The sequence below is a fragment of the Gymnogyps californianus genome, chromosome 2 (assembly GCF_018139145.2).
Source record: "Gymnogyps californianus isolate 813 chromosome 2, ASM1813914v2, whole genome shotgun sequence".
NCBI classification, from domain to species: domain Eukaryota; kingdom Metazoa; phylum Chordata; class Aves; order Accipitriformes; family Cathartidae; genus Gymnogyps; species Gymnogyps californianus.
The window spans coordinates 146,425,987-146,450,565 of NC_059472.1; the positions used below are offsets into that span (position 1 = coordinate 146,425,987).

Here is a 24,579-nt window from a genome sequence, read left to right on the forward strand (position 1 = left end):
TGTATTGATAGGCAATTACAGTTATCTGTGTTATGTAGACAGCAAGTTATAATTATATATTGTATTATATAAATTTAAAATCATATAATGTATTATATAGATTATATAATAAATCTGGATGGAATATTAATTTCCATCATAAATGTACCAATCTCTATTTGAGAAGTGCTTAGCTTTCCTTTCCAGAATCTTTAATGGTTAGAAACTCTATTTTAATTTCCATCTAATCAGCAAAGAATAGTTAGTATTTAATGTAGAAGTATCACAATCTCTACTGGTTTTCTCTTTAATTTGTAAGCAGCATGATCTCCAGCTTTTGACTCTTTTTTGGTGTTTTACATTTCCAAAATCAACAGAGACATCTTATCAGTGGGTGGCTGTAACCATTTCTGTCCTACTCATTTATCCTCCCTTTTACTTTAGAGGATTCTGCACCTGTTGCAGGAACTACTCACCTGATCATGAGGAAACTGTTTATCTGCCACAAATCAGTTTTTCACTTTAGAGAAAGCAGACATCCATACTAGTTTGTGTTGCTGTTGCAGGCTGTAAATGTGGAAGTTCATTCCTCTTGGAAAGGGACAGAACAGACAGGTAGAGGTAGAAACTATTGCAGCTGTCCCAGTCAAGCTGTTCCTTGCAAATCAGTAGTTTGACTTGCTTTCTTGCTGTTCCTGTGATGCAGTATGATGACAAAACAACCAGTAGCCCTTGGCTCTTCAAGGAGATTTTGTGTGCTTTTCTATTTCATTTTCTCTCATTTAATTGGTTCTTCTTTGCTTATGTGAAATTACCCAGCAATTGTAAGAAAAACAAAGTTAATAAAAAGCAAAGCAAAAGGAAAACAAAATTAGAGCAGATGTGTTTGCAAAATTACCCAGATTTGTAATTTACTTGTAAATTAACTGGGCAAGAAATACTCACATTAGCTATAGAGAAATCGCTTGTCAGAATTGCCAACAGCCTAGATACTGACAACCTGTAATGTCCAGAGGTATCTATCAGCCCATTCCTGACCCAAATCCAATTCCTTCTTGTTCCAAACTCATTTTCTCTAGTTACTAAGCATAAAAATTCATTGTACGGTGCATGCATGCCATTATAGCAATATAACAAAGCCTGTGATATTATACCAACTTTGTATTAAGTGTATTGGCACAACTTGGTGTGGAGGAATCTCATATTGGTTTAAATGTGTCTTATATTGCTTCATCTAGCACAACTTAAATTGACATTACAGATTTCAGATGGATAGAAATGTTCATTTGAAAAAATTTTGCATCTGTTTAACAACATTAACTTATTGCATTGGTACAGTCTCTGGGAGAAGATAAGCCCTGTGATTTGAAAACAAAGACTTTTAGTGATAAATAACAACTATGTTTGACCTGTTTAACATTCTGTAATCTGACCAGTGTGTAGCTTATGCAGGTCTCAAATTTAAAAATATTCCTTTCCATATATTTCCTTCTCAAATCGTGCTTTCTAGCTCAAAACCAGGGCATTTTCAACCTTTTCCCATTTCATTCATGAGCTATTTAAATATTCAGAGGAAGTAGACGATCAAGTGCAGAACATTTCAACCTCAAAAACTTCAACCAAATACAAAACCAAACTTGTTTAAATTTTGCTACATATCTATAACTTTTGACATATGTCTTACATCATGTACCAAAGAGCCAGGCACCTTGGTCTTCCAGTTTGCGGGTCAATATGCAACTGTATGGGACCATTGTGTTTATGAAAAATATAGTATATCCCTGTCATTATAATCTTCCAAGTAGTTTTTTCTCTCCTGAGAAAATTTACATGTTTCTTGAAAAAGCTTGAGGCATAACATGATACCCAGATAACCTCACCTGAAAACGTAATCTCAAATAAGATTGCTTCGAAGACAGCAAGAGAAACTAAAAGCATTTCCTTGATAGCCATTACAATTTACAAATAGTCCAAATTCTGGGTTTCCTTTGACTGAGATCCATGCTGAATAATTCTCACTCTGAACAAATGATCATTTGCAGGTCTGTAAGAATGGCATGTTGGATAGCAGTTTGAAAGCCTATTACATAGCCTCACTTTATGAGTGAAAGGCCTAAAATTGCAATCAATTTTAGGTAGAAATAACTGCAGCTCACTTCAGATGCGAAACAATTTTTTATATTTTCACCCCAGTCCATTCTGGACTTTGATTTGGAATTCATATGCAGAAACTCCAACTTGTTGACTTCTGCAAGAGCTGGATATGTGGTATAGTGGAGAGAACTACAGTTTAGAAGATACTGTTTTGCCCAGTTAACAGCCAGGGACTGAAGGTATGTTTGTACATACACAGTCTTTCTAGTTTATATTTGTATTTCGTGGTGTCCTGGAGATCAGCTTCGCAGATGACCGAAAGGTGTGGCATGTGTGCCCTCTGCAGAGGACAGCTCACAAGCACACCAAGCCATGGCTCTACACTGACTCTGCAATACAGGTAGGACACTCATGTCTCTCATGAGCTGGAATGCCCCTTCCACAAGAGTAATGCAAGGATGCTTAACAGGAGGGCTGTCCTTCTGCATTTCAGAGTACACACAGTCTGTACGGCTATGACTGGAGCATATCCCACCACAGGAGAACCATCTGAAGGGGATAGCTTGATCGCAGTGCCCTCTATGTCCCTTAGCTTAGATAAAAAGTGTATCTCTACCCTCCTGTTTTGACAGCAAGGCTGTTTGGTCAGTAAAACTACATTAAAAAGACTTAGCAGGCTGCCCAGACCTGCTCTCTGTGAGCTCAGAGCTTCAGCAGCAGTGGCTGTTTCCAGGTGGCGAGGGTGAAGATGACTTGTGGATTTCATCCATTGATGCTTACTGTAACACTGTTGCAGCTACTCTCTACTTGACCCTCACCAAATAGCAGCATGTGTCCAGCCAGCTGCACACCTCTTAAGCAGGTCTTAACGCCACCCTCAGCCTACCAGGAGCAAAAAACCAAGCCACAGTTACAAAAGTAAAGGGGATTTGGACAGGAATGAACTTACTTTAGATAAAATATGCTACCTGGATCTTGACACACCTTCCTAGCCCCTCCCAAGCCCAGCCTAGCTTGATGAAAGTCTCAGTCACTCTGAAGCCTTCTCCTTGTAAAGGACTGCAAAGTTAAGCTAAAGCTTTGTTTTTGAGCCTGATTATGGTCTTCAGGTAGAAGAATTGGATTTTTTTGTTTTGGTTTGGTTTTGGTTTAAGTTTTGGGTTTGGTTTTTTTGCCCCCAGAAGAAGCCCCTTTGAGATAGTTAACCATTCTACAGCTATTCTTGCTGCAGCTAAGGCATCACTTCCGTACTAGGTTAGAAAGAGCGCACTGTGCTTTGCCTGCTACCGTAGCATGCTGTCATTGAAGTTACAGGGAGACCAAATCTGGAAAGATGTCAGAACCCCATTCCCACTGAAAACTGAAGAAAGCACTAGAACACAAAGACAAAAACTTGATCTGGTTATAATGAAGGGGAAGTCAGTCTTTTACATCAGGAACAAGAATTGAGCCATGGAGTTGAATCCTTCTTTGGAGTAGTTCAACTACTGTTCAACATCTTTGTCGGTGACATGGACAGTAGGATTCAGTGCACCCTCAGCACATTTGCCGACGATACCAAGCTGCGTAGTGCGGTCAACACGCTGGAGGGAAGGAATGCCATCCAGAGGGACCTCAATAGGCTTGAGAGGTGGGCCCGTGTGAACCTCATGAGGTTCAACAAGGCCAAGTACAAGGTCCTGCAACATGGGTCGGGGCAATCCCAAGCACAGATACAGGCTGGACAATGAGTGGATTGAGAGCAGCCCTGTGGAGGACTTGGGGGTATTAGTGGATGAAAAACTGAGTATGAGCCAGCAATGTGCACTCGCAGCCCAGAAAGCCAACCGTATCCTGGGCTGCATCAAAAGAAGCGTGGCCAGCAGGTCAAGGGAGGTGATTCTGCCCCTCTACTCTGCTCTTGTGAGATTCCACCTGGAGTCCTGTGTTCAGCTCTGGGGCCTCCAACATAAGAAAGACATGGACCTGCTCGAACAGGTCCAGAGGAGGGCCACAAAGATGATCAGGGGGCTGGAGCACCTCTCCTATGAGGACAGGCTGAGAGAGTTGAGGTTGTTTAGCTGGGAGAAGAGAAGGCTCCAGGGAGACCTTATAGCAGCCTTTCAGTACTTAAAGGGGGCCTACAGGAAAGATGGGGAGGGACTCTTGATCAGGGAGTGTAGTGATAGGATGAGGGGTAATGGCTTTAAATTGACAGAGGGTAGATTTAGATTAGATATTAGGAAGAAATTCCTTACTGTGAGGGTGGTGAGACACTGGAACAGGTTGCTCAGAGACATTGTGGATGCCCCATCCCTGGAAGTGTCCAAGGCCAGGCTGGATGGGGCTTTGAGCAACCTGGTCTAGTGGAAGGTGTCCCTGCCCATGGTAGGGGGGTTGGAACTAGATGATCTTTAAGGTCCCTTCCAACCCAAAGCATTCTATGATTCTATGATTCTACTCCAAAACAACTACTAACTCAGCTCTGATCTTCAGATGTTGCTTCTTTTGGATTTAGGAGGAAGTTTCTGCTAAGGTCTTCTGTGTATTGCTGCTCAGGACAGCCCCAACAGGTGCCCTCCTCTTCGTGAAAAACCTCTTCTCTTCACCACAGAAGGTTTTGTCATACTCTTCTCTCCATGCAGGACCAAACCTTGCTTTTATCATAGCAGATGGAATTAAAGTGATGACAAAGAAGGGGCTACTGCTAGTTAATAAAAAAAAAAAAAAACAAGTCAGCAGCATGATTTGCCTATTCAATCACTTGCTTTTGGTGGTATGTGTTCATTTTAGGTGATAGGCCCCTTTTGGGGTGTAAGAGGGCGGCATCTTTTTCTGCTTGGAACTGAACGATGAATTCTCTTTTATGCTACCTTGTGGTTCTTCAGCAGCAGCTGAACAATAGGAAATGTGGATATCTTGGTCCACTAACAAGCCTCAGGGCTTTGATGTGTTCCCTACTGCCATGCTACACAACAGGGAATTTTCCTGGGTAAGAGCTATCAGCAAAGGTGCTCCTGACTCCTGCAATGTCAACCTTCAAACTGATCCTTAGAATCTGTGAGTGTTTATGTTTGCAACATGTATTAAATTTGTTATTCAAATACAAATCAAGTATTTACACAAGGATCAAAAAGGCAGAGTGAGCTCTGAGGAAGGTTATATTAATTTGGTATGTAAAAACCAGAAATACACAAAGTATTAACATGGAAGATCTCTGTATAACCAAGGTAGTGTATATGTGTATGTGGTAAAAGATACCAGTATCTATGTGTGTAAAAACGCTTATGGTCTGAAGCATAAAGTAGTATTGAAAAACTATAAATGTTTTTTATCTTTTTATTAAGGTAAAGGACAGCATTTTTTGTATGTAAACTCATCTGCCCAGAAGGAAGGAAACAGAGCAAGGATAATTACCACCAAACTCTTCCCAGCTAGCCTCGGGGTCTGTAGGGTTCGGTTCTGGTTCTGGATGTTTGCTTCTAGGCAAACAGGAGTCTTAAAGGTAAGAGAAAAAGCACTTCTACTACATCACGACATAGTAATATTTACTTTAGTAGTATTTGCATTTCTCTGTCTAGAATGAGTAAAATCTCAGAGCTTATATTAACAGTACTTCATCACAACTTCACTGCAGTTACACCTATATACAAAATTTTTGCCGACAAGATCAAGTGACAATTCTGTTTTAGTTTTAATTCCACTTGAAGTCCTTTTGCTACATACGTAAGAACTAACATTGCATGTTTGACTACCATACTTAAACCTACCAAAATCAGCACAGTTCTCTGCACAATTCACTCTTTAACATAAAATAGAGGCAGTTTCCAATGTTTAGGACAAAAACAAGACTTGGTTTAAAATAAAAGTTTTAAACTTATTCATCTCACCACGTATGGAGGGTGTTTGATTAAAATAACTGGAAATAAAGCATTTAACCATATTAACTATTATAGCTCAAGCTTCCATGAGAATGTCTTCTTGCTGTTCCCTGAGCATCCTTAATGGACACACTTTTAGTTGTTAAGTACCCTAGTAAATGTCCAAGCAGTGATGTGAACCCTTGGCAAACAACTCATTTCATGTGGCTCACTGAATAAATATGTTACATACTGCCTTTTTTAGAGGTCTGAGCAAGACTCCTATCTGTGGCAGTTTGTTAAATTTTGAAAATACAGGTTATGTCAGTTTTACTATGTGTAACAAAATATAAAAATTTGCATATGCTATCAAACTCCTGAACTAAACTAGTCTATGTTAAAAGTGAGCAAGAATATTTTTGTCATCTTGGACCTGGAATTAAGTCAGGAAGTTTGGACCAATGTCTCAGTACTTATTCTGTTTATCTTTGCTCTGGTTTTCCACTGTAAAGGACAATCATAGCACAATTCCATGGGAGTATAGTGCCATTCAGGCTGGAAGGGCCTCAGGACATCTCTAGTCCAACCTCCTGCTCCAAGCAGGGTCAGCTACAAGATCACAATAGGTGGCTCAGGAATTTACCCAGTCTTGAAAACTTCCATAAATGGAGACTACTTAACCTCTCTGGGCAACCTCGGCCACTGCTCGACTGTCCAGCATGAAAAGGCTTCTCCTTATATCCAGCCAAAGAATAATGTTACCTTTCATTCCACCTTTTATCTGTCTTTTTTTAAGTAATTTTTTTTCAGGACGGGGTTTGCATCTCAATTTTATCTCTAGCACCTAGTTCATGGATACTCTGAGTATTGCTATAAACTTAATTAATAATAACAAAGAAAAAAAGCTGTATTACGTGAAGTTAGTATAAACAGCAGATACTTCTGCTTTTCAAAATTATTTTAAATGAGTTTCAAATTACATTATTTTAACATTTCTTTCTATTCAGTTAATAAAAATGCTCAAAATGTATTCTTCGCAAAGATACTTCAGTTATTTAAGGTGAATTTTTAAAAGTGTTTACATAGCAATCTTGTAATTTTGTTATCTGATTACAGCTTTTAAAATACTCCGCCATGTCTTCAAGTCCATTCTTTACAGTTTACATTATTTATCCTTCCACATACACAAAGCTTGCACGTTAAGATTAAGAAAACAAAACAGTAGGTAAAGGTCGAGAGCAGTTCCAGATTAAATTGAAGAAAAAGCAAACAGCAATTGCTTTTTGGATCTGTTGGTAACTGAAATACTGTGAGATTATCTATGATTATCTATTTGTTTAAGTTCAAGTATCCTGGACATTACAGCATGCAAGAGTGCAGACAAGATTTTTTGAAGGAACTTCTGGAGGTTTTCAAGCATCACAGAACACTTAGCATTAGTGAATAAGTAGATGTGTGTGGCCTATGTGTGAGTTAGTAGGCAGACAGCCAACCAGAGTCTGCTTTTTAACTTTTCTTTGCATTTCAAACAGACTAGTTTAATTAACTCTCATTACCTTCAATTTCGTAAAGAGATCCATAAAGAATTGTCTTACTCCCACATACAAATAAGGTTCCCTGTTTATGGCTTTGCAACATGTACTCTTTATGTAGAAACATATAACAATATTCATAACAGGCTGAAGTACTCAGCAAGGAATTATCATCCTATCATAGACCCAATTTACCCTCATGGACGTTTTGCTTTTTTCTATCAAACTAATAATGTATTTCAGCATCAACTGTTGCTGTTATTAAATCAAGAATATAAATGAACTGTAACCATTTAAGTGAAAAACAAAAGCCTAAAAGAACAAAAAAGAAAAACAACAAAACCAACAACCCAAAACTTCAAAAGCAGCAGCTCACTGAAGGTTTTGTTCAGGTTGCACTGGAGGTGAAAAAAGTCAAACTGTAATAGGAAGTCTGAATAATATGTTAGAATATAGTAACATCAGTACAAAAGCTGATGTTATAGCTGTTATCTGAAATACAGTTATCATCTGGTCAAGTCTGAATTAAAAAAAAAAGGACTGCAGGTATAGAACATACTAAGATGTGTGATTAAAATGACATACAGGGAATCTGTAAAAAAGAAAAGTAAAAATGAAGGATGTATTGGTATAGGAAGTTGTCCTGGTTTCGGCTGGGATAGAGTTAGTTTTCTTCTTAGTAGCTGGTACAGTGCTGTGTTTTGGATTTAGTAGGAAAATAATGTTGATAACACACTGATGTTTTAGCTGTTGCTAAGTAGCACTTATCTTAAGCCAAGGACTTTTCAGTTTCTCATGTTCTGCCAGCAAGCAGGTGTGCAAGGAGCTGGGAGGGAGCATGGCCAGGGCAGCTGACCCGAACTAGCCAAAGGGGTATTCCATACCATGGAATGTCATGCCCAGTATAGAAACAGGGGGGAGTAGACCAGGAGGGGCGGATCGCTGCTCAGGCATCGGTCAGCGGGTGGTGAGCAATTGCATTGTGCATCACTGGGTTTTTTCCCTCTTCTTTTTTTGTTATATTCCTTTTCATTACTATTATTATTATTATTATTATTATATTTCATTATTATTATTATTGTTGGTATTATATTTTACTTTAGTTATTAAACCGTTCTTATCTCAACCCACAAGTTCTACCTTCTTTCCCTATTCTCCTCCCCATCCCACTGGGTGCGGAGACGGGGAGTGAGGGAGCAGCTGCATGGTGCTTAGCTGCTGGCTGGGGTTAAACCACAACAGAAGTAGATGTGGTAGAACTACACAAAATAATGTGAAGTTATGGGAATAATCCTATTTTTACTCAGAAAAGGAACTAGTCACTGAGAACAGAGAAAAAGGAATTAAAAGTGCTTCTCTTCTGTATTCACAACGCACATTTCAGTTACACAATTCTATTGTCATAAATTCTGTAATTTGTTCATAGGAAAACAAAAAACATAGGCTATTATTATTATCTTTAAAAAGCACACAATGTTTACAGCAACTCTTGCATTGACATAGAATGGATGCTATTTAAAAGAGATCTGAATACTGATGCTTCAGGACATTAGTCAACTATTAGCCAACACAAGAAAAAAGTTGCTTCATAATGATTAAGTACAAACCCACTAGCTTTCCTTAGGAGTATATGGTAACAGCCTTTGAGAGGCAAGTTATTCAGCACTAAATACATGACTGGTCTAATATATCAATTAATATGCTCTGAACAAGAATATCTCTTAGTATAAACAATTTTAACTGCATTATGCTGCAAATGTAAATTAAAAAAATCCATTTCTCTTTATATTTTTATGAATATTTAGTTGCATTTAATGAAGCAGGAGAGAAGTTTAAGCAAGAAATGGAGGTGATTTTCACATCTGTTTTATTCCAATGGGCATGCTATTGGTCATCTGTCAGAGAGACAGAAAACATTCAGCTTTCATTAAGCTTCAGCATTCTGTCTCCGTCCATTTAATTCAGGCTTTTGTCATACAATTGAGAATTAAAACCAAAATTAATTCCTGAAGTGATAGTATAACTCTAATATATCAGTTTTCTGCCTTGGTATTTGTTGATACTAACAGAACTGAGGTATAGTAAATTTTGGTATAGGACAGGTCAATTTTACTAAAAGTGACAAGATTTTTTATTACTTCAAACTCGCATTTAAACAAATAAAGAGAAAAGAGGTAGATGATAACTTTTTAAAGTACTTCTCTGTTGTGACAATGAATTGTGATACAATTTTGCTAATCTGATTTGTGGGCTTTAGAGAAACAATTTCAGTCTGCCTCTGGTGTAGCTTCAGTCCAAGGAAGATGTGCAATCATGACTGCCAAAGAATGTGAGGAGTTCAAAGGCATGATCTTAAGGATGTAGAGCAGAAAACATAGTATCGTTATTCACTGGAGTCAGCTGGAAGTTTCCTCAGCTGACACAAGTCTCTGGTGCCTACTGAAGTGAAAATACAGGTTGTTTTTCACAAGATTTTCCTGCTTCCTTGGCTGGTGATTAAAGACTATATGTTGGGAATGATGAGAGAATACACCTCTTATTATGCACCCTTTAGATCTGCATTGGCTTCTTGGTTATTAGTCAGTTCAGATGGAACATAGTACCTTCCAGCATGCCAACTGCTAGTCAGGCAAGATCAGGAAGATAATATGTTATCTTGAAAAGTCAGCATGAGGGGACAGGATAGCCACATGAGTTGTAACTGCTGATGACTAAGTAGAAAATAGCAGTTTACGTTTCGTGACCTTCAAAAGTACATGCACTTTCCCCATCCCCAAAATGAAATGGAAGCTGAAAAAAATAATTCAGATGTTTCTAACACACAGGACATGCTGTGGAGAATTAGAACTGAGTCATGATTTTAAGGCAGGGAAATGGGATTTGCTAAAGAATGCTGTTCACATATGGACTACAAATAAACCAGCTGGCAAAGGCACCTTGGAGAAAGACCAAGAAGCAAGTATAAAAGCTTTACTCGCATTTGTCTCATGCAGATTATCATGCTAAATTCTTCTTAAAATTGCCATGAAGTGTGTATTGGGTATCTTCACTCCTGAGCTTTTCACTCTGCAGTGAATGAAGTGATAGCTCTGTTTCTGTTGGTTCCTATTCTTTGTGATTTTGATTGTGTGTGCAATCTAGAAACTGTGTCAGCACAGCATGAGGAACAGACAGATATAGTGACTGGTTAGTACAATACATGCTTGTTACTTTTAAATTAAAATGATGGGATTCATCCCACAACTAGATCAGTATTAGCTGGAGCACAGTCTACCCAGACTGATAGATACAGAGTTGTTCAATGGCACTTCGCTACAGGGGTTTTTTTCATTACATGCCATATAGCGGGATTCATCTTGCTAGCTTTTCCCTCTTTCACATGTTAAATTGTTTCCACTACCAGGCTAGCTTGTACGCAATTCATAGGATGCTGTGCAGGGAGGTGTTGTAGTCTCTGGAGGCACTAAGCACCACACAGCTGTAGCTCTCCAGGTCTCTAGGGAGCTCATATCCATGAGAATTTGCTCTGCCTTTCATGTGCTGTATATGTTTACACAGGCCAGCAAAAATCTTGTATACGTTAAACATACTTCCTGACCCAGAAGATGCTTCAAATTCTCAGTAACATGGGTAACCTGAATAAAGAATACAGTATTACATCTTATAACTGTTTCTTTACTTTCTGTGGGCAAAATCTCTGACAGAATAAGATCTGTATCCCCAGCTAAAGGAACAGACTCCTTGGGCTTCCCATTTTTCTGAACTCTGTTGTAATCTCATTTGATTTAGCATATATTTTAAATGACGTATTATTCTTTTAGAAATTTCAGCTAAAATTTTTTGAAGATACATAAGAACACAGACTCTTTCCTGGCATAGTTATGGATAGATAAAGACTTGGAGAAGTGAAGTAAAAGTGTTCAGGAGTACTTTGGCAGAAAGTGGGATTGAAGGATTTCCCCAGGAGTGTACATGAGAAATGGAGCAGAGCTGGGAGCTCACCTGAGATTTCCGATGTACCAGTTTAGAGATTTACACTAAACGCTATCAGTTTCCACAGGTTACCTATGTGCTTGTTATGAGAAACTATACACCAGGTTTAAACTTTAGTCAAACTTAACTGAGGACACAGCCACACAAATTAACACAACATATTAAATAATCCATAGTAATTACATATCTGCATGCCCTTACTCTATGGTAAATATGAGTTAAAGAAAAGAAAGACAAGGCATATAAAATTACCTTACATCTATGAGAACAGAAGCTGATGTCATCGAAATGTTGTACTTTAGACCCAGTTTGACCTGCTGCCACCCCAGACCCATTGGCCAGTATACATACAGCAGGTTTCATGATGGATTTATTGTTTGTACTGAGCTTGAGCTGCAGGGTTGATCTGTATATACACAGAATGACTCCATGCTCTGTCCGAGACCAGGCTCAGTACGGACATGATGCAATTTCTCTGTACATAGAACTGCTCAAGCAGGCAGCGTGCTTTGAAATTTTTACTGTGAAAAACTTCTCCTACCAGCCCAACAAAAAGGGATGGAAAAAACCATCTGATTTTAAACAATGGGCCAGTCTTTAACTGTCCCGTTAAAAGAGACTCTAGTATTGTCTTCAAATGTTTTTGATTCTTCCCCCTTCCCCAAGAGTTATTTCTGCAGCTGTGAGACTTTACAATGAGATATATTGAAAGCAATATTATCTCAGTATTAACCTTCAAAAAGTAGAAAATACCACTGCGTGATACAGTAATAGCTAAAACCACACTAACACTATTATGTGCTGTAAAATTCTAGATCACTGAGATTGTTGTATTTCATGATTGGTAAAATAGTGAATGGTTCCAATGACACATACAGGTGTTGTAACATAGTCCTAACCTCACATGTAGAGTTATTCTAACTAAGAGTTTCAATTTATTGAGGCCTTAGAGCCTGATAATATGATTACACACAGTTTTTCATTTTTTTATGGGTTGAATCAGCTATTTCTTCTCAACACCTCTCCTTTTAGCCCTGCATGATGCATGTTTTTAAGAAGACAGTGACAAGATATTGCTGTTACACAGTCCTGTAACCGAACATCAGGCTTGACAAAATTAGGTCCTGATTTGGATTATTGTGTGTCAGTCTTCTTGATGCTCCTCTCCTCCAAAAATTAAATAACTTGCAAGAGTGTTCAGGCATCAGAGATATTTTAATCAATACTCCAACTTCTATAAAGTATGTGGTTCATGGTGCCATTTGGGTTTTTAGCTTATTTGTCCCATCAGGTTGGCTGGGAGAGTCAAAGGTATGTAGTTATACAGATCATTAGTATGGATTTAAGTTTATAACTTTCTTGGGTTTCAGGTTTTGTGTTCCATCGTTCAACGGGGGCACTCAAGTGGGAACATGACCCCATGGGTCACTAGTCTAAAGGCTTAAGAGAAGGATGTTGTTGAAAGTGATGAGGAGAGTATAATGATTAAAATATTCAGTCCCTTAAAGAAATAGTTATCATCTGGAATGGCTAGAATATGCTTACTTTCATTACTCTAGTTCTTTCTGACCTGTTATAGATTGCATAAGGGTTTTGGACACCTGAGTGGGAAGAGCCTGTGTGATCTCCAGAATTTCCTGTGCTTGGCATTAATTCATCAGTTGTTGGTTAATTGTGAATTCATTCATTGTCATTCTTATTGCTTTCCCTATTTGATGATTTTATTTATTTTTTATTTATGGCTTTGCTAAATATGCTTAAGCTAATTTACTGTGACTGCCTGAAACATCGTATTATAAATTGTGTGTACCAGATGACAAACTTGAATCCCTAGATGCTAAGCCTTTTATTTATATCTCTAAACTCTTCACCAGGTCTATCAAATGTAAGGAGGTCACCTTTTAGAGATGAAAGGATAGATCAAGATCCTTCTCAGTCTTTTCTTCAATGTTTAGATGAATTTGGGGTTAGGTCTTTACTCATTATCTTCTGTATGTCAGGCCGAGACTGTAGGTTTTCCAATTAGTGATTGTATTTGCAGTTCTTTTTATTTTATTTTGTTTTCACAGTAGCTTTTTATTTGCAGCTGAACTAGCATTAGCAAAAGTGTTCAGTAACATTTGGTCATCACCAATAAGGTGTGAGTTTGAACCATATCTAAGAGGGCCAGTACTACCCAGGCAGGTAGTTGCACTACTGGGCTTGGGCTATGTTACTCTAGCTAGCTGCACTCCTTTGTTGCTTAATGCTGATTCAGTTGCATCTCCTGGGTTTCATTGTCAACAGGTATACACAGCTGAAGAACATGGAATGGATATTCTTATGTGGTCTTCTAGTAGAAATGAAGAAAACAAATGGATGTATGCAAATGTAGTCCTCTCCAGTAACAGTCCTTTCAGAGTTGCCTTCGAAGCTGAGGTGGGGTGGAGTGAACCCACAGAATTTGCTCTTGATGATATTTCTTTCACCCCAGAATGCATTGATGGAGGTATGCCATTACACAAATACATAAAATACATCTTTTCAGAGGGCAGAGGAAAATGGTGGCATTTCATATTTCAATGTATATCACAGTTACAAAATCTGGAATTTTTTCTTTTGAAATTGTTGCAATACTGCTATGCTTTTACTTCATTCCAAAAAATGTAGAAAAGAAACGGGCACAGCACAATCATGCAAAATAGTATGTGTTTTCAAGGGAAAGAAAAATGTGTAAAGGAAAGAAAGATCTAATTTATCATATATGACCTTCATGGCAAATTTTTAACTAGTGCATTTTTCCCTAAAGGAAGGGAGACATTATACCTATCAGAGGGACTCCTGTCTATTTGTTGGCTGAGTGCAGTATCTGAATAAAGACATTTGCCTATGGATTGTGGAAGACAGTTTTGTGTTATAACTAGCAGTTGAACATATGAGTAATTATAGCAACTCAGAATATTACTGTCATTGAGGGCCTGTTAGTGTTTTTATGAACCATACTTGAGAGGGATCTACCATGACTCAACTGTGTTGGTTTTCTCCTGTATGGAAATAGTCAGAGAAGGCCTTAGTTTGGGACGGAAGAGTTTTATGAGTATCAAAGTGGTTCACAATTAAAAAAGAAAATTGTTAGTTCTTTTATCTTATTTTATATTCATAAAATATCTCAGCAGTATAGCAAATTTACCTTGCTGCCAGGCTCTTTGAGAATTTACAATCTCACTTCTGCTACACAAGCTAAGTGAGTTGAACTGCGTAAAAAAAAAAAGTTGAATTCTAACGCCTTATAATGCCATGTTTATTCTGTGAGAAAGACAGTGGTTTACTCTGCAAATGAAATATAGCATATGATACAGTATCAGAAGAAAAAAATAAGCATATGTGCAAATACAGAATCTGATAGGAATATCGGCCATTCCTTATTTTGAAGTCAAGAGGGGAAGAAAACCAAAGAAATACAAAACTTTTTGTGTAGATCTTCATTCATAGGGAACAGCTAGGAATGATTGTGGTTAAATAAGTGCCAATATGAATGTTATAAAAATGTTCTTGAATAACATTTTTTTCTATTTATACAGGTCTTATTGTTCAGATAGGATAGCCTGTGTATGAATTAGTTGTCAAGCTGTTCAAGAAACTGTGTTGGTTTTTTTTTATTGTGATGATTAAGCAGCTCCTTGGAGAATTAACCACATGCTGATTAAGTCTTAAAGTAAAATAATATGTTCACACAGATGGCATTTGCTCAATCTCAAGTTGAACAAAAGTTTTGTTTATTTTCTCTGAATAATACCACCAATAGGCTCAGGCAAATACTATTTTGGAATGTTCTTCAATGAGCTGCAGACTACGTACAAAAACAGGTGCTTGTTCTACCCTTATTATGTTAATCACCTTTGTCAACCATACCTTAAGAATTACTTAGGCAGTTTCATGCATAATATGGCATAATAGAAAGGGAAACTTTCCAATTATATATTTTAAGTACCTGTAATTAACTGGAAGACCTAGGTCTATATTCCAACAATGTATATAAATCAATTTTCTAATTTTAATGGAACTTACACTTTGGTAATTTATTATGAACAAGCATGAATTCAAAGAAAGGAAAAAATCTTCCATGGAAAGTGTATGTTAAGGTATCCTGAAATAATCGTAACTATAGAAATAAGGTAATTTTTATGAAGCAATGTTTTCTAATCACCTTATTTTTCTCCAGAGATTTTCCAGTTGTAGAATACTTCAAAGTATCTAACTTGTATCACACTCCATCTGTCTTACAAATATTGTATATCGTAAGGAAAGCCTTAAGAAAAATTGTTAGTTATATTGGTTACTTACGGTTTGTTGGATAAATCAAAAACTCATACCTTATCTATATGCAACCACCTAAAAATAAATCAGATGGTCTTAGTTGGTCATCTAGGCTCTTTGCCCAGCTGCAGAAGAGGCAGACTCCTTCAGGAGTCAACTTATTCCTTTCTATGGTAAGCTGGCAATCAGCCTGGAATTAGTTCTTACAAGCTGCAATACTTACAAGACAGAAATAGTAGTTTATCTTGCTCTATTCTGTAGTATATCATTATTACCTCATCTGAAAAAGAAACAGACTTTTCCTTGGACAGTTGACATGTTTAACTTAAATGCAGGATACTTGTCTTTGTTTTCACTTGCTCCAGACAATTTCTATGTATTTTTTATGTTGATTTCTAGAGGTATAGGAAGGATCTGTACATGAATTCTTTATGAAACGTTGTTCTTTATAAGTTTATTCTTTATGCTCTTGCAAGAGTGGCATAAATTATATTACTCTAAAAGTAGCCTAGGCAAGTCTTCTGGTATGGCCAATAATGGATACCCAAGGAAATGTATTAGAATGAAAGAAGAGCATAATAAATTCTGCCCTCCCCCAGTCTTTCTCAATCTGTATTAATTTGGTTCAGAGACTTTCTGAAGCCCTGAAGGTCATGCTTTCTGATAGCTCTCAGCTGATTTTTCTTCTGTGAATAAGCCAGTTCTTTCTGAATATACACAAACTTTTAGTTATTATTAGAAAATCATTTATAATGTAGTTGTTATTGGAAAAACATCAATTAGCAACCCTTGGATGCAGGAGGTCTTTTTCAAGTTTTTTAATTCCTATCACATTGCATCCCTCTCCCATGCTCTGCAGTAGATCATCTTCCACTCATTTAAATCTATTACTTGGAATTAGAGTACAGAGTATTCTACCCTTACTACTATTTTTCTTTATACCTCCATTCATAACCTTTAACTTGCATTAAATGTGCCATCCTAGATCCATCTTCCTCGATCCTGATGCTCCCACAGTTCCAAATTCTACTAATCCACCTCTTGTTCCTCACTTAATTGGGCATCCAATTTCAGGCTTCCTATTTTTACATTCCCCACATATTTTTTGCCTCCACCAACCACTCCACAGTTGTATGTGCACCCTGACAATTCTCCCAGTTTCTTCTATCATCCATCCCCCTCCCCAGTTTTATAGTCACTCTTACTGTTGTCCGAGGTGTGTATTTCTCAAAAAAAAAAAAAAAATTGTCTAATGGAAGGCAATCTCCTAATGAGTTTGTGACTTGATACATAACCTCCTCTCCAGACTAAAAAAGATATCTAGATGCTGTTACTTAAGAGTGTACTGACTTTCTGTTTTTTCATGGTTTTGTACTGCCCTGGGAAGAGTCCTATCCTAATAATCCTTGCTGGCCAGGTAGGCCAAATCTGTGCTTGCGAAGAGGCAAGAGAACTACACAAAATCTGTATAATAAAATAAACCACAGCAGTTTAGGAGTAAGAACCTATCTCTGACTTTTTAATACTGTTCCTGACAAAGAGCTGCTACTTAGGAGGAGGTGCTATTTTTTACTGATAATTGTTGCTGAGTAACTGCTTAGAAATTCAGATGGTAAAATTTGAAGATATTACCTTCAAATAGTATAACCTCACAGCCCTGTAGATATTTAAGGAAGAGTTCCCTTAACAGAAACGGTGGGAAAGTTTACCTACTTTGCTGTCAGTCCTGCTTTGACTTTTGCTCATCATGTTTATTCAAAGACCTAGCTCAAAGAAAAGTGTATTACCTGCAGTATAGGTTTTGTGTAATGTTCTCCCTTCCAGAAGATAGCTTTGCTGCTGCAGATCTTTTTCCTCTCTCTGTATTGTTATTTTTCAGCTTGTCTTAATTACTTTGGGTTTTCTGAGGCAACATGTTCTAAATAGAAGCAATCACAATTTAGATGGTTGGGAGCTCTAAGCAATAAAGCATTACCAGCAGCTCTAATTCAGCTCTGGTTTTTATTTGTTTTTAAGTAGTCAGCCCTCGTTAGCCATGAGATTTTCTACAGATCCAAGAATATTTCTAAACATTTAAACAAAGTGTGGTCAAGCTAGTCCCTGGCCTACTGCAGAAGTAACTTCTAGCTGATGCCAATACATAGAGAGAGCTGCAGTGCCAGCAGTCAGTGGCATGGAATCTAGCTTAGTTCAGAATTAACTGCTAAATGAGATGTACTCTTACCACATTTCAAGGTCTATTATTTTCTGCTGATAAAGGTGTGTGAAGATCTTATATTACAGGAATCAGTGCATCTTAGGGACCAAAGAATTTAGTTGTTACTCTGTTCTAAGCATCTTCTTTAAACTTTTAAGTAATACCTTGATTTTTTTTTTAAAATTGCTTTATTTTTATTTAATATCTTAATTTTAAAAATAAAAGTTAAAAAAAATTCCATTTCTAGTTTCAGACAGACCAAGAATACGGAAGTATTGAATCAGATTTTGTATTCACTAATACCTTTCTCATAGTATTTTCTAGTTCAGCTGAAATTGGAAGCATCACAGAAATTCTTAAAATTTCTGCTTCTACTTAATTTAAATCCTAGCATTAACCCAAAGATGCCTAACACCCAAACTTTATTCTGCTTATGTAAATCAGAATACTATATTTTGTCACTTACTCATCACTGGAGAAATAAACTGGATGGACAAAGTCTGTGTAATTTAAATAGTGAGGTATTAGTTACATAGCGCTTTTATGTATTGGGAGAGTATTCTCAAGAAACAAATAGACAGTAAATATATTTTGTGATCTCTTCCAGAGATCACCCAAGCAAAATATTTGTGCTCGTGGAGATCTTCTGTTGGAAGACAGTAAATCTCAGTACAAAGTCAGCACTGACTGCTGCTCCAGCCCTTTCACACAACGAAGTCACCTGCTAGCCCCTCTTTAGCAACAGCTCTTTGTGAACTTATAAATAGTACTGCTTTAAGGAATTGCTTTATGTTTTGGTTTATTCAAAAAGAATATTGTTGACACTTTAAGATGAATAATTTGGTTGCATCTTGGGTATAAACAGGAGTGCAAACATCATGCAGTGCCCTAGGCTCTAGAGTGTTTGAGAAACCAGTATATGCTTTTCCACCATCAGTCATGTTTTCAGTGTTTATCACCAGTTCAGTATTAATACGGCTTAGGGAAATAATTAACAATTTGAAGAAAATAAATCCAAATGTGCTTCTGTGTCTTCTCTTCTACTTCACCTTTCCTTATCATTCTGTATTTTTTCATTTCTTTTTTTAATCTATGTTTGCTTTCATAGTTTACTTCCCGCAGCTGCTCAGTGCTATCTGAAGTATTTTGTTTCTTTTCTTCTGTTTTGTGAACTACTTGTTATCATCCTTCATCTTTTTATTTTAAAGCATTTTCTGCTTCTGTGCTTCTTTTTTTCATCCATTCCTTTGTTTACAAAAAAATAAAAAAGAAAGTCTTTTTAGTCTATCAACTTAACACATGAGAAAGGACTGCCAGTGTTACAAATTTCCCCTTGCACGCTACTGCAGCTTCACTTTCTTCTGGAAGATTTGTCTGCAGTACAAAATATCATTATGTAAGGATGCATTGGAGATAAAAGGGCAACTCAAATAAAGCAAAACACTCAGCACAGACAGGACATGTTGTCAGGTCAGCTGTTCTGGCTATGCTCCCTCCCAGCTTCTTGTATACCTGCTTGCTGGCAGAGCATGGGACACTGAAAAATCCTTAACTTAGGATGAGCGCTACTTAGCAACAACTAAAACATCAGTGTGTTATCAACATCATTCTCACACTAAATCCAAAACACATTGTATCTAATTAAGAGACAACAACCCCAAAAGTGCAGTGGGTGTTTGTGGTTGTTCGTGCAAAAAAATAGCTTGGTGGTGCAGAGTCTTGCTGAAGGGTGTGTGGGCACGTGTCTGTGCGTGCATGCGTGTGAAGCAATAGTGAGAAAATTCTGCAGCGGAACAGGACTCATCTGACAAAGGCTTAGACGAAGTCAACGATCTATCTCTGAAACTCCCAGAGCCTGAACGTAGGAGATACTGGAAGGGTTAACTGCCTGAGTTGCTGATACTACAGTGTTAGATCATGGGGAAAAACTCTGTAGAGGAGACTTCTGATTTCTTTAAGTTGCAGAGCCAGGGGAATCACTGTTAGCTTGTCTGCTCATGCTTGCAGTGAAGCAGAAATCTCTCTCAGGTTGAGAGCTCAGGGAGTTTCTTTCCTCAAGGGCAAGAGATGATTCAGGGGGAGCTGCTGGGGGAGGCTGCCTGTAAAAACAAAGGAGGGGAAGAGGAAAGCAAGATTAGTGGTGATAGAGGACTGGGATACTGGGGATTTTTATGAACAGTTTCTTTAGTTAATTAGTTTCTCCCTGAAACCAATCAGAATATGGTTTAGATCCTCATTGCTTGGCAGAGATAGGGCTTTTCTGCATTTTTAAAGAGTAAAAATTATGATCCGGGGCATAGTACCTTAGAGAGCTTCTTCAGCCTATTTGAGTATCTTCCAGTGCGCAGACCTAGTTGGCAGTGAAGCCACAATTTTTTGTGGATTTTACAGGAAGGGAAACTGGGAAGAATTTCAGGATAAGGTATTTACACTATATAAACTAACATAAATAGTGGCAAGTCCTGAATGCAATTATGTCATGTATGTTTAAATAAATACATACAATATCTTTGTTCAAATCTTTAAGATTCTCTCTGCCTTCTTATACTTGTATAGAATACTGAAATCTTCTGATTCAAGCTAGATGCCTTTTGGGAAATTAAAAATCTTTGGATTTATTCCTAGTGTATTAAAATACTTTCACTAATATTGAACCTTCAAAACCCATCTCTTTACACCAAAAACACCCAAGCAAGCCTCAAATCTCAGAGATGATATTTTGCCTTGCTAAGTTTGTTTATAAAAATCAACATATTTCCTTGGAGGGATGGAGAGAAATAATTTTTGGAATAAAATAGTTTCATGATACTATCTTAAAGAGAAGAAAATTCTCAGATTCTTCATTATGTAAAACTTACCTGTCTCCTCAATAAGAGTAAATCACTAGCTCAGATTTATCTCAGAAATTATATGGATCTTACCATAGTTTTCTTCAGGGCTCTTCTCAGCTGATGATAAATTTGTACCTGTAGAAGGTACCTTTCTTTAGAAGTTGAGAAATAAAAGATTTAGCATAGTGTTGTGTTCCCACCGCACCCATGAAAATGTGCTGATTCCAAGAAACTACTCTTTTCTCCACTCTAAACCTGTCTTGTAGTCCAGTCCAGCTCATTTTGTTGGAAACTAAAGCTTCACAGCTTCTCCAGTTCTTCATTGCTCCTAATAAATAAACAAATAAATAAATCCATCACAATAGCAGGCATAGCTAGCAATTCCTGGACTGTTCTTAGCAGAAACATGGCAAATATTGCCAAATTGCTGTCACAGGTAGTCAGTGTGTTCCAGCCAGAAGCGGTAGTTCTCTGAGTGTAAACTATAAATCATAGCTTGATTTTACTGGCAGTAAACCTGTCTGTTTTCCATTATGTTTGTATATTAGCAAACTGCGATCATTTAAAATAAATTCTGCAGAGTTCTGCACAGACATATAAAACTTTGAAGTCATTGGGCCAGGTTCTGTTCTCATTAATTCTGGCTTTGTAACAGGGTCTCTGGGATCCTTTTCAGCACCCTGCCCCACACTTCTGTGTTCTCACGAGGGGAAGAGACTTAAAGATTCAATTGGCCAGATTCTATTTCCCCCTTTTTGTCTTTTTACAAGCTTTGAAATTAACATTTTATTTTCTAGCAGAAGCTTTATTGACACTGGTAAAGTCTCAGGGACAGATTGTTAAAGTATTTGAACAACTTTAGTCTGGTTAATTTTTTTTAACAAGGTTATATCCTTCCAGCCACCTTGAATGGGCTGATTTCATGCCCTGATCCATCGTTTACTAAAGTGAAAGTGAGGACTGCCACTTATTTCAACTTAATTAATGCATTGGATTGGGTCTGTAATTAATTTATACTCTTGTCTGATGAAAACTGTTGGAAGGGGGTATTTTTAGCCTCTTTTAGCTACAGTTAATAGGTCCACTGTTTTTATTAGATTTAGTAGGCAAATTACTTATGCAAATATATCAGACAGGTTGTCAGTTTTCAAGGGTCTGATGCAAGACCCATTAAAATCAATATGAGTCATCCCATTTACCTAAATGGGCTTTAGAGCAAGCTCTGATACAACTGGGTTAATGCTGCGTAATAGCATGTGGTAACTTTATTTCATGCTTCCTGGTGTTGACTCTAATGCCAATGTCTACTAGTCTTAATTAGAATTCACTGTTACAGGTCATATATAAATATAAATGGAGACGTACTCTGCACCAGACATTATGGTATCTGAACAAGAAAGGCAGAAAGGAGGTGGATAACATGGAGGTGTTGTTTCATGCAAATTAAGCATGTTTTGTGTTTCTCGCTGTGCTAATGACTGTGTAATACAAACATTTATTTTATATTAGCATTTGGGTAATAGCAGTTCTGTGATTTCCTGTGACTGAATCCGTGATTCACGGGTAAAACGTTTACAGTGCCGACCTGTGAAGTTTGGCATACAGTCAGGAAACAGGATCAGTACACTCCATGGATGACAAAGGCAATAGTACAACAAAGCATATGTGTACAGAAAATGTTCATCAAACAACAGTAAACCTTTAACAAATCACTATCCCACAAATATGTAATTACATCCTTGATGACAAACACTTACTAATTTAACACTTTTCATACTGTAAAGACTCCTTACTCCCAAATCATCAGCTCACAAGCTCTATTTAGTGTAACAGAAGTTTTGATGGTTAGCACATCACTGAAATAAAAATGTATCTGAAAGCACCCATTTTCTCTGACAACAATGAAATACAGATATATTCAGCTGTAGTTATTGCAGTTCATGAAGCAGTACATACCAAATTTGGTTTGCTTTACACGCTGGTCTGATTTTTTATTTTTTGTATCTACCTCAACTACCTAACTTCTCTTCAAAGTGTGAGGGTGCTTGCAGGGTAGCACTTCTTGGTTCTTAGGTCATAACTCACCCAGCACAGCTGCGTAGGTGATTGAGTAGGTTTCACAAAGGATTAGGACTGAATTAAAATGTCATTTTTTAAGACCTAATTAAAATGTCTTTTTTATGATGTAGAAGTAGATGTTATATGCACTTTTTTAAACCTGTTCTTTAATTTTGGCTATTTGCCATATGCAAGGTAAAAATAAACGTAAAATAAAACACTGAGTGCAAAGAAAAATAAAGAAGGACATGTCCTCAGTTTGCTACTTAAAAAATCGTGATTCCTTTAGCTATAATGGAACATCAACAATTTGCTGCTGTTTTTCATGCAGATCTAAATCCAGACTCGGTGTTCCACAGAGCAGAGGTTATTTTCTCTGAAATTGTTTTTGATTAGTTTGCTTTTCATCTGTGTGCAAATACTGAACGTATTCCTGAGGATCTCCAGTCCTGCTTTTCAGTGATCATGCGGCCTGGATACAGAAAGTTAAGCTTTTATCCTGTGTTCCTTAGAACACATAATTTTCGGTAGATTTATCTCCAAATCCTTAAACAGCTTCAAATAGATACTGTTTTTTAAAAAAGTAACCTGTACAATATCTCCTCCACTCCTGAATGTGGTCTGAAAATGAGAGCCACACAGCACTCAGGAGATGAGTGCTGGGTTGGGAACATCTTTTCTGCTTTTGGCAAAAGGTGAGGGAAACATTTTTTTTGGCATGCCAGTATTAGGCGATTGTTGAATCTAACAATTTTAAGTGACTGAAATGGCCCATGGGCCACAATCGGATAGTCTGATTTGCATTGAAAAAACACACTTCAGATTCTGCTGTTTACATAACCTTCATAGGTATCTACAGAGTGGATATTCATGTATATGCATAAGTTTAAAGTTATTTTCTAAGGCTGAGTCAGGTGAGTATACCACTGTGTAACTCAGGACAATGGAGGGTATTTATGATGAGTCTCTCATTAGTGTCAGCTCATTTTTCACTGCAAACCACATTGCAGAGTTAACATTTTAGTTCAATTCTTCCCAGTGGCAAGAAAACAAAATTAATATTGCCACTCTTTAGAATGAAACATGTCAGTAGTAGATGATGAGCTTAATATAAATAATTACATAGATAGTAGCTTTGAATGAAAGTAATTAGTTTTGCATTAATATGTTGCTTGCGATTTCAGTTGGAATTAGTTAATGATTTTCTAGATTTACATATTCCTAATTAGTCGGTTTTAAATGTTAGCTATATACAAGTAAATGTTTTATAAATTTTCAAAATTTTTACCAGGCACATTTAATTTGTAATTAAGAAAAGCATTTATAACCTAATTTATGTAAAGAAAATAGATTGAATTTGAGAGTACAGTTTTGGCAGATCACAGCAATCATGATATTTTATAGAATGTCATCCAGAGTACAATTTTCCTGTTGCATCTGAAACCAAACAGATGTGAACTAATTAATACATAGTGTGAGTTAATAAGCAAGGTGATATTCTTACTGTCTTTGAGGTATCTTCTCATCATATTTATTGTTCTGATCTAAAATGATTTTGTTGGTTTCAGGGTATCGCTTTGGATTTTTATTAATGTACTGAAAACATAAAACAGATCTCAACAAGACCCCTGGTTAACCTTACCCCTAATTTAACCTCTAGCATAAACTGGAGACATCTTCATGGCTCTCAGTGAATATTGCACATTCTAAACTAATTGGTACAAAAGTCAGGAAGAACTTCTTTCTACGCATTATTTTCT

The 24,579-nt window shown here is 37.1% G+C and overlaps 1 protein-coding gene across 1 annotated transcript in view; it reads left to right on the top strand.

Annotated features, from left to right (window-relative positions):
• The window catches only part of MALRD1 (MAM and LDL receptor class A domain containing 1), a 295,587-nt gene that overhangs the window by 198,918 nt on the left and 72,090 nt on the right, over nucleotides 1-24,579 (top strand). Inside the window, exons 31-32 of the mRNA XM_050890929.1 lie at nucleotides 5,400-5,557; nucleotides 13,724-13,925. Coding sequence (XP_050746886.1) covers nucleotides 5,400-5,557; nucleotides 13,724-13,925 — 360 coding nt within the window. The remainder of the gene's footprint in view (nucleotides 1-5,399; nucleotides 5,558-13,723; nucleotides 13,926-24,579) is intronic.